Here is a 10,700-nt window from a genome sequence, read left to right as displayed (position 1 = left end):
GATAGAATGATTAAAGATAGATAGATTAAAGATAGATAGATAGATAGATAAACCAAAGATAGATGAGTTCTTTCTGTTCTTTCTTCTGTCTGTTGTCTTTGTATTTCGCTTTATGTTGTCCGTCTTCTTTGTCTTGTTCTTTTTCTGTTTCTTCTTGTTTCTTTTCTGTTTGATTTGTCTCAGCCGACAGATGCAGGGGTGCCTGAGACAGTGGGTTACTTGAAGTATGTATGTCGAGTCCTGCAGTCTCCTGAAGATAAAGGAAGTTCAGAGATGGATACAATTTGTCAAGATCTCACAGCTAGATACGATAGTAAGCACATCATGCAGGAATCCACCTCTTCTCTCTCTCTTTCACTTCTCTTGCCTTTCCTTCTCTTGACCGACGGGACGATGACAACCCCAGGCCTTCTCAACTATCTTTAATCTATCTCTCTCTCTCTGATCTATCCATCTTTATCTGTCTTTTTGTCTATCTATCTATCTATCCATCTATTCTATCTTTGATCTTTTTTCAGTCTATCTATCTTTAATCGGTGTATGTATCTATCTATCTATGTGTCTATTATTTACGTATCTCTAATCTCTCTATGTACCATCTCTCTCTCTCCTGTATGTCTGTGTATGTATGTGTGTATAGCTCCGTTATCTATCGTCTGTCTTTGCATGTGTTGTTTTCTTTCATAAGAGTGATGGAAGGCTTGAGGGTGTTTATGCAACCCGCCCTCTACTCACCTCTTTCGCTCGCGTCTCTTCTTCTCTGTCTCTATGGGAAGGAGGGTGGTGGGTGACGTCAATCGCTCTCTTTCATGCGTTTAGCTCAGCTATGAGTTTGACGTGAGAAACGAAAGCTTTTGTGACACTCCCAGCACTCTCTTAGCCGAGGAAGGACAGGAATGGATGGTCTCTGGAGTACGAATTCTATTCAGATAGAAGCATGTAGAGATAGGCCTCGCTCATATGTATAGCCAGCTGCTTTCTCAATTGACTTGCTTTGCTAGTGTAGTGTGAAGAACATCATTATTCTCCATGTAGAGAGGCGTTGGTGTGTGGAGAAGATGAGAAAGAAAGAAAGAAAGAAAGAAAGAAAGTCGATCTCTTCGTTCTTTTCCTCGCATGGGTGCATGCATGCATTGATATATTAACATGTTTCATTCGTTCTCCCTATTCGATTTTCCTCCTTTTCGTTGATCCCCTACAAGCGGGTATGTATCTTCATTATCTATACATCTCTATGTCTGTATCCATATGTGTATATACGTGTATATGTCATGATATGGGTGTATGTGTTAAGTGCTGAAGGTTTCTCCTAGCTCCTTGTCAGCATCCTTCTCACTTGAAATCCTGTCTATACATATGTGTATAGTCGATATGTCTCTATGACACGATATATATCTATCTATATATACGTATGTATGATATGTATCTATTGGTATATGTATGTATGGTATGCATATCACTCTTGTATTGATGCGGAGGATACTTGTCGTTTTGGGTGTCTCGGCAGGATCATTCTTTACAGTTTGCTCTAGCTCATCGATTTCTCCAAGTCCATGAAGATAATCTTAATGTAGACGTCTTGTGACGTTCTTTCTTTCTCTTAGTAGATCTTCCTTTCTCCATATAGAGCTAACAGAACGTCTGCTTTCTCATTCTCTTTCTCTGTTCTTCTTCTTTTTCTTTTTCATTCTTCTCCTCCTCCGCTTTTCTATTCCTCTTTTGGAGCTTCTCTTCTTCTGTCTTCTCCTTCTCCCTTTATGGATGGAGGCTGCCTCTTCTTTTTATTCATCTCTATGCTGTTTGACCTGTCATCTTTTCTATCTTTCTTTTCGTCTTTCTTTTTCTTTCTTACTTGCTTTCAGCGACACGTGATCTAGTCGTGAGAGCATATGTGCTTGCAGCACGTGGGCTTGTTCCTCCTTCGGGAGCGTCAGATATTCAAACTTATGTGTGGATCTACGATAGCGAGAATTCTATCACTCTCCCAGGTGGTCTATCGTATAATATACGAGATACAGGTCACGTCAAGAAGCAGGGATTCAAACCAGAGTTCAATCGATGTTATACCTTAGCTTGTTCTCTCCCAGAAAACTCAGTCGTCCAGGTAAATCCCTTCACGTCGATCTACATGTCTATTCTTCTTCACATATGGAGAGAGAGAGAAGGGACGCATCCATGCCGATATATACCTGCATCTACATCTAGAGACATGTTCGTCGACCGATGTATATCTACAGATATAGATATATGCGGCGGGAAAGAATGACTGAGAGAGAGGAAGAGCTCTAAGGCTCTTATTAGAGATCATAAGGGGGGGGTGTAGAAATAGTTTGCAATCTGGAGAGATCTGGAAGAAGTTTGGAAAGGTGTCTGTCCAGTTAGCGGTTGGACTCTATACACCGCGATGGCAGTCTTTTTGCGTCGCGACTACGCTGTCCTTCCTCTATTCTAGTTTCAAGTGTAGTTACAGCTCTGTCTTGTCCCTCGTTCTTTCGCCTCTTCTCTCTCTTCTCATAAGACAGACACGTGTTTTGCAAAAAAGAGACAGCTTTATAAATCTCGTCACTGACTCCTGTTCTTGCTGAGGGGATCCTATTGACCCTCTCTCTTCTTCTTCTTTCTTCAGCGTCTTCTTCTTGTTCGAAATCTCCCAGTTTAACATAAGAGATAAAAACGAACGAGGGGAGGTCTCGTTTGTTTTCACCCTTCGTAGTAGTGCATGTTGGACTTTAACAGTCTCTATCTTTTGATGAGACATGGATGTCTGTAGAAATATCAATACGTAGGATGGAAGGACTCTGCACATGGATCTATCCATCTCTATATCTGGATAGGTATGCGCACATCTATGTGTGCATATATATATGTATCTATATATATATATATATATACATATATATATATAGGTATATGCACAACTGTGTAAATATATATATATATACACATATATGCAGATGTATGTATTGATGTGTTACTCCAGATTGCTCTTATGAATATGGGGAGATTGTCCGATGAGTGTATTGGACGTACATACCTCGATGTTGAAGATCGATTCTTCAATCGAAAAGTCGAGCAGATGCTTCTGGAGGAATCTACTCCTATCGAGCTCAGGTAGGCCGGGTGCTTCTGAGACGGTTAGAGCATCGAAGGAACCTTGAAGTTTTAACATAGAGATAGCTAGCCCCATATCTAACGAGGGGGAGAGTTGCATGTCGATAGTGATAGGGAAAGGATGAGGGCGATTATAGGTTAGAGAAAGAAAGAAAGAGACAGACAGAGAGAATCTCTTTCTCAGCTCTGTGTTCTACGTTCCTTTCTACAGCTAGTCTCCTTCGTTCTCATCGTGTCTCGGGTGGGGCTGAGCATCTTTCACGCAACATGTATCTATATTTGTATATATGGATATGCGACATAGAGTGTGTCTTTTTTTTCGTAAGTGACATGACGTACCCCTTTCTTTCGGTGACTTTCCTGTGAAGTCAGATGTTGTTTCTTCAGAATGAGAAAGAGAACGAGACAGCTTGGCGAAGATCTGCAATCCCTCCACTTCTTCCGCATGTCCCTTGTATGCGGTTGCGTGTGAAGAAAGCGGGAGTCCAGTCGCTTTGTTGATTTGTCTTGTGTGCTTCAATCATTTCAGAAAGTTTCATTTCTTCCTTTACTCGCTCTGCGTGTTTCTCGCGTTTTTCTTTCTTAAACACCCCGTTCAATGCCTCCTATCTGTACGCGTATCCCTAAGTATAGAGCGAGAGAAAGAGAGAGACATCCCAAGATATATGAGGAATCTTCATTTCTTTCTTTCGTTTTTTCTTCCTATTCTTTTACTTGGTTTCGCAGAACGCTTAAGAATGAAGGAAGTACAGTGTCTCACGGCACTTTACGGGGATTCTTCGAGATTATGCGGTCGGACTATGCGCAGCTTCATCCTCCCTACACTCTTGCTAGCTCGGAGCCTGATGAGTATCAGTTGCGCGTAAGGAGTCCGACGCTTAAAGATTCAAGACTTGAATGACGAATGGTGCTTGTATCTTTCTTTCTTTCTTTTTATCTGTTCTTATCACGTGGTATTATCTGTCTATCTGTCTGTAGATGTAGATACATGTATGTAGATTGTCGTTAGAATTCTCTTCTTTTCTTACACGATAGGCAGGTCCCGCCTTTCTTCCATCAAAGTTTTTTTCTCTGGTTTGCTGTACATACAAAAAGACACTTTTTTTTGAGATTCACTCAGATGTTTTGTTTGCATGAGAAGGGAGGTGTCCATACACCCGGCAGTCTGTGTTTGTGCCCCCCCCGTTGTCCTCTCACATCCTGTGAGTTCATTAGGCACGTCTCATCCATTCTTCACTGGCATGCGCATTCACCTCCCAGGAGTCTTTTGTACCGACGAATCGTCTCGATTTCCTCTTTCTTCTCCGTGGCGAAGAATCACTACAGTCCTTTGCTTCCAACCTGAATGGATGTCTCTTTTTCGTGAGCTTCCTTTCTTTTTCTTGCTGTCGGTGACCTATCATTCTCATACAGCTTTTTCTGTCTCTTGGTGATGTGGATTTCGCCGTTGTAGTTGTCTTCTTGTGCGTGTGACGGCAGGTGGTTATCTGGCGTGTGAAAGCGGTCCCGCTAGATGATAATTCATCGATATCTCTCTTTGTGAGGGCGATTTACCAGCTTGAAGAGAGTTCGGAAGTTGTCAAGGATACCGATACTCATTACAATAGCAAGGATGGGACAGCTACTTACAACTGGCGAATGGTCTTCGATGTCCTCATTCCCGCGCAGATTCCTGTGCTCAAACTTCAGATCTGGAATTATGCTCTTCTCTCTTCTACGGAGCCAATTGGCGAAGCGAATTTTGACCTCACCGCTGATTTCTTTCGAGCTCGCAAACGGCAACAAAACTACCGTGTCCCCAAGTAAGAAAGAACCATGGTCAAGATGGAGAGAACAAGAAAAAGAAACGTCTGAATGAAGAGGAAGAGGAGGAGGAGGAAGAAGAAGAGAAAAGCGTGCTTGGAAAAGACGATATAATAAGAGACTGGCTGAAATGTGAAGTTTGAAAGATCGAGATTCACGTAGTGATGTGTAGATTTCATGCGGTGACCTTCAGAGACATTCCTCCGATATAGTAGTACTAGTAGTAGTAGTAGCGTGTAGATAAAGATGGCTTCGAGTCTCTTAGAAAGTCTGGGGGGTGGATGTATGTGAATGTTTTGTCTTTCCAACTATGGGTGTCAACGTAGAGACGAACAGGAGAGAAACAAATGTATGTAACATAGGAGCAGGGGTCTTGGTGATAGCTTCTTGTACTGAGGATGTCTCAGTTGAATGTAATAGGTTTGTCTCGTGTTTTTTCTGAAGCATGTGAAGGAGTAGTCTCTATCTGTTGCCGTAACGGGGTGAATCCCTGGTCAAGGAAACGTACTGACCTTCACTCGTTCCAGCAGTGAATGCCGTTGTTTTGATCACTAGGAAGACCATGCAACTCGTACTGGTTAGGAGGCGGTCCCTGTAATATTCGATTCTTAGGGGGTTCGTGTATAAATAAGGATAGGAAGGCATGTCTTTGCATTCTTTCTTGCTTTCGAGAACCCAGTGCTCCTATGACGAGACGACGACGTTCAGAGATGGTGCACATTCAGTTTCGGGTCCCCTTTTTTCACTTGCTTTGTAAGAAGGCCTCAGTAGGAGAGTTAAAACTCGGTGATTTCCTCTTTTTCTTCGTGACATTGTTGGAGTTTTTCGCATGGGTCGCCGTGGGTTTCTTTTCCGTTATCTTTTCACAGGATGTGGGTACGTTGCTCACATCCAGCACACAAGGGGAAGTTGCGCGGATCCATCGAGCTGGAAGCGTCGATTCTTCCTCGAGAAGAAGCAGAATACTCCCCCGTTGGAAATGGGAGAGACGAGCCGAACCGAGATCCTTTCTTACCAAATGTGACAACTAACAGAACTTATGTCGATTGGCAGCAAATTGGAGAGACAGTGGGAGCTGCAAGCAGCGCGATTATGAGCGGTTTGAAGTGGACGGGAGTCTGGATGATGGTTGCAGGTATTATCGCTCTTGTCCTTTTTGTCATGTTTCTTCTTAAATGAACCAGGTATTCACAACTGTTACTCCCGTTTTTGTAATTAATTTTTTATTCTTACAAGCGTAGTGGTAATTCTCTCGTGTTCTTGAGGCTATTGTAAGGAAGTCTTCGCCTCCCCACGACTGCAGGAAGCGCCGCAAGTGTCTGTATCTCCAGCCCCTTCCCGTAACGATGCGATCAAAACACACCGGGGTGAAGGGAGGCAACAGTACCCCGGAGAAAGAAAGTCGAGTTCGCTCTGTCGTTTTTGACTGGTCTATGGCTGACTCATCAGAAGGTCGGTAATCCCCGACAGACAGGAAAAGCCAGGTTTTCTTTTCGTCCGAAGTCGGATGATCTCCCCGAATCCGGAGAACGACAGATCGCACAAAATCAGGAACTCCATGGACAAACACCTTTGTATAGGTACAGCAGGGGTGCAACGGCAGCACCGTGCTTGCGTTTTGGAGAACTTGAAAAACAAAAGACGTTCTAGAACGGTTTGGGACGCGCTAATCCCAACACTCCTTTTCTTGCTGCATGCTTAAACAAGGTTTAAGTGTTACGATAGTCAGTTTCAACTGTGCCAGTCACTGCGGTCTACTGGTATTACCCCGCCGCGCCTGGAGCGGACCACCCAACGCCAAGATGTCTGTCCCCTTAAAGCGAAAAGGAACTGAGGCCCAGTCTCATTAGCAGCTGCAACAAGCTCGCCATACCCCTCCGAAGGAAACGCAAGACAACAAGATCGGGGTGGAAAGCCGGAGAAAACAGTAGAGAGGGCGCAAAGATGCAGCAGGGAATCGAGGTGGTCAAGTTGGGAACGAAGAACGCCTAGAACACGAGGTTGCTCGGAAAGTGAGACGAACTTTGAGAAAAAAGGCAAACAAGGAAAGCGAAAGATTCAGCAGGACACCCAAAACGATGTCGAACGATGAAAATAGGGGAAGAAGAAGAAACTCATCAGATCGGTAGACATGGCGGAGCGGGTGCAATGGCACCCCCGAATATCAACATGGAGACAAGGCTCAGTTGCCCGGGAAAACCACCAAGCCAGTCCACCCTCGCTCCTCGCCTAAAACCATGGTAACTCTGAACGGGTACCCGGTCTCGGCAATATTGGATTAAGGAGTGATTACCAGCACAGTCAACTTGTGAAAAGTGAAACCGTGCAAAACAGACTTCATCCAGGTCGAAGTCTAACCAAGTTTGCATCGCACCGACCGGAAAAACACTAGCACACTATCTTATGTACTGTACCAATGGGCGACTTTTTTTTTTGGATTAGGTGTACTTTTCTGGCTGCATCTTTCAGGGAACCTTCTTCAAGTCAGTCGTGCCAGCTCGGACATCGCAGCCCCCCCCCCCCCGGCCATCTGCCGAGATCCGATTCGGTTTCCGCCGTGTTGGGGACTCAGCTGATAGGGAGCGATTGTGCGCTTGCTCGATAGCACACACTTCTTCTACTAGGCGTGATCACGTGATGCAACGCTGCTGCTGTAGCGCTACGCCACAAATAGGAGGCGAGCGTGAGTTACAACGTCGTAAACAGCGATTACCGTGAAGCTCGGCTGCCGGCTCTGCGGTGAAATAGTGTGAGAGAGACTGGAGCGGGCCTCCAAGCACACAGCGACAACTAGGCGTCTGCGCGACTGTGTCGCTCACTTCACTCGCCGGACTCCCTAGGTCAGCAGGCGACACAGTAAGCTCGCTCCGTGACCCGTCACGGATGTTCCGGTCTCGGCAGTAGTTGGAGGTGTCTCTTACACGCCGGACTCTGTCAGGTGGACTCAGGAAAACGTCAGGGACACACTCGGTCAGGACTGGCGCTTTGTCAGCACTGGTGCTCCTGTGTAGAGGCCGCGGGTGCACCGCGTGGCCCGGGTGACAGGCGGTAGTTGTTGGCATGCGAATGACTCCTGTCACCAGCTCTCCGCGCCGCCCCTCCTACAGAGAAACTTCTTCTGCCATCAAGTTCGCGAGGACTGAGAAATATTACAGCGGCCTGCGAAACTATCTGCGCAGCAACGCTGTCAGTGGGTCGGTAGTATACAAGGGATTCCTGCTGCGCCGCGCCGTGAAATAGACCTATCGCTGCCTTTCTTAAGAACTCGCCGAGAACTCAGCGTCGCGGGAGGGTACGACGGACCTACCCAGCCGAGACTACTGAACACCTGCTTAGGACAGCAGAGAACGACAATGTCAATGCCCTCGTCAGGAAGTGCGAAAACATGCTATCCGTGCACGCGAGTCAGTGGCTCCCTACTCGAGGCAACCAGCTGCGTGTTCAGTGAAAGCCGGTAGAAGCCGCTGTACATACTCTCACGTGGCGATCAGAGAACAGCCTCCCGGCCGACCCCAATAAACAAACTGGACATACAAAGTCCCCCGACGCAGTGCTTCCGATCCAGTTACACAGGTGCCGGGGGGGGCAGGAAGTTCCCGGGAACGGATCGAAACTCCTCCAAGGATGGCCGAACAACAGGTACCAGGCATGAGTCCTGAGTGAACTACGTCTCAGTTTGCACAAAGTGATACGTGGCTGACGCAGTTGCATTCCCCCACTCCAGCAAGTGTCGGTCGCGTTGCCTCCCCCACACGCCATAGAGAAGGCGTCCCTATAGCGTTCTTCCAACGCTACTCTCCTCCGGCCTGGGGGTCTCAGCCAACCCCGCGCGTTCTCAACGCTGTCCAGGGACACCTTGATACGCGCCTCCCTACCTCCTCCGACGCTTCCGTGGCTGGCTACAATCTTAGTCTTCGGAATGCACTTCCTGTGTCGGCCAGCTCGGCTGCACTCGGTGACAACGAGCGGAGCAGCATTCACTCAACGTGGAACAGCTAGCACGACAGTCATTCGACTCTGGTAGCTGTCTCTCCGATCCCCATTGGGCCTGCTATCCTCTCCGGAGGGGAACAGATTCCTGTTCTCATCCCGCTCTCGCGCCACAAGGGGGGAAGTGTGAGGTTATAACCCTGAAAGTTGTTTTCGGCCTGTCGTTCACACCTAGCGTCACGATACACCCTGGCATACCACGCACGGTACGACCATCTGATTCGCGGGGCACTATCTATATACTCTCCCTTACACATAACTCGTTACACACGCTGTTGAACCTGACACATCCGTGTCTTGTCAGTAGCCCTTTCCGGGGAGATCCGCCACGGGAGCCCGTACTGGCTCTGCCTTGTGGTATACGAATATTCCTCTCGTGCTTTATACTGGGCAACGTCCCTTGTTGCCACCTCCAGGCGCCGCCATGGGATCTGGATGGGAGGGCCACCGATATTCACAACGCTCGGAGTTGCCATCCGCCTTCGCGTCATCACGGCTCCACGCCCGGTCACGTTCACTCTCTCCCGTGTGCCTGCCGCCCCGGCGTCCGCACTCGAGTCAGTTTTCAACGGTTCCCGCTGTGTGCCTGCCGCCCCGGCGTCCGCACTTTGTATTTAGCTAGCCCCTGTCTCCCTTACTGGAGAACTTGTCGAACCGCCTGTGTCGTCCTTCGACGTTCGGCGTGGGCTTCCTATGAAATTTCGGTAGCTCCTGCAATACTCTCTCTGTCACCGATATCTCCGCGCGTCGCCTGGGTGGTGCGAGCCCTTTTGGCAAGTATAAGTCGGCTTCGTACGGTTCTGGGGCAGTTGTCGGGGTAAGAACGGTTGACGCGAACCTGCGGAGGAGCCGATGACTTAGTCTTCTGACGGGGCCTGTTCGGAGATATCATAGAATGCTCCACTGCCGTGGAACGCCAACACCCGATGCGGTGTGCTATATCGGGCGGCCAACTTCGAGCTGCCTCGAACTCTGTCTGGTCCGGTAAGCTGGACCAGTGCTAGGTCCCCCGGCAGCAGCTGGAATACTTGTGTGTTTGCGCGCCCATGGTGTACGCGTTTGTGTAACTGCTCGAACACCTCGTTCCTGATCTTCAAGTATTCGAACCTGTCTGTTAGCGATGGAGCTAAAATGTTGGTATCGTCTGTCAGCTGCCTATCGATCGGTAAGACCGGGTCGATCCCGTACACTAGACGGTACGGCGATTCCCCCGTTGAAGGATGAGGGCTTGTCCTATATGCGAAAGCGATTGCAACACAGTACCTATCCCACTCTCCCCCTCTGTCCATGACAGAGCACGCTAGCGCATTCCCCAATGTTTTCATGGACGGCTCGACTACCCCATTTGCTTGCGAATTGTAAAGGCAGATGCAGCTTCTCGATCCCCCAAGGGAATAGCAGCTCCTGGGAAAGCTTCGCGTCAAATACCTTAGCGTTGTCTGTCAAGAGGGCGGCAGGGCAACCATATTGACAAATTAGCCGGTGCGCTATCACTGTGGCTACTGTTTCGGCGGTGACACTGTTCACTGGGACTATCGAACCCCGAGGTGTGGGTCAGAATGGGCCCCTGTGGTAATCTGCCACCAGTTTGTTACGCAGCCCTCTGGGTACATTTATTCGCAGTATCCCATTCTCCCCCTGCTTGAAGAGAGTGCCGTTGTATTCCACGTACTGACTGCGGAGGAAATTTGGGAAGGCCTGCCACCGACGCGGGGCTGCTACTACACTAGTCGTGCGAAGCGGGAGGGGTTTTCATCTGTCAGAGTTTTCGACTCTGCCCCATAGCAACAACACGC

At 47.9% G+C, this 10,700-nt stretch overlaps 1 protein-coding gene across 1 annotated transcript in view; it reads left to right on the top strand.

The window, feature by feature from the left end:
• CSUI_009429 (c2 domain-containing) overlaps window positions 1–7,388 on the top strand; it is an 8,899-nt gene extending 1,511 nt beyond the window's left edge. The window contains exons 3-8 of the mRNA XM_068069545.1: window positions 184–313; window positions 1,863–2,104; window positions 2,981–3,111; window positions 3,838–3,973; window positions 4,591–4,913; window positions 5,784–7,388. Of these exons, the coding sequence (XP_067918478.1) occupies window positions 184–313; window positions 1,863–2,104; window positions 2,981–3,111; window positions 3,838–3,973; window positions 4,591–4,913; window positions 5,784–6,093 (1,272 nt within the window). The 3' untranslated portion in view covers window positions 6,094–7,388. The remainder of the gene's footprint in view (window positions 1–183; window positions 314–1,862; window positions 2,105–2,980; window positions 3,112–3,837; window positions 3,974–4,590; window positions 4,914–5,783) is intronic.
• The last annotated feature ends 3,312 nt before the right edge of the window (window positions 7,389–10,700 follow it).

This window comes from Cystoisospora suis, assembly GCF_002600585.1.
Source record: "Cystoisospora suis strain Wien I chromosome Unknown contig_5625, whole genome shotgun sequence".
Taxonomy (NCBI): domain Eukaryota; phylum Apicomplexa; class Conoidasida; order Eucoccidiorida; family Sarcocystidae; genus Cystoisospora; species Cystoisospora suis.
Note: the sequence above shows the minus strand (reverse complement) of the source record. Positions and strands in the feature narration are given on the sequence as shown.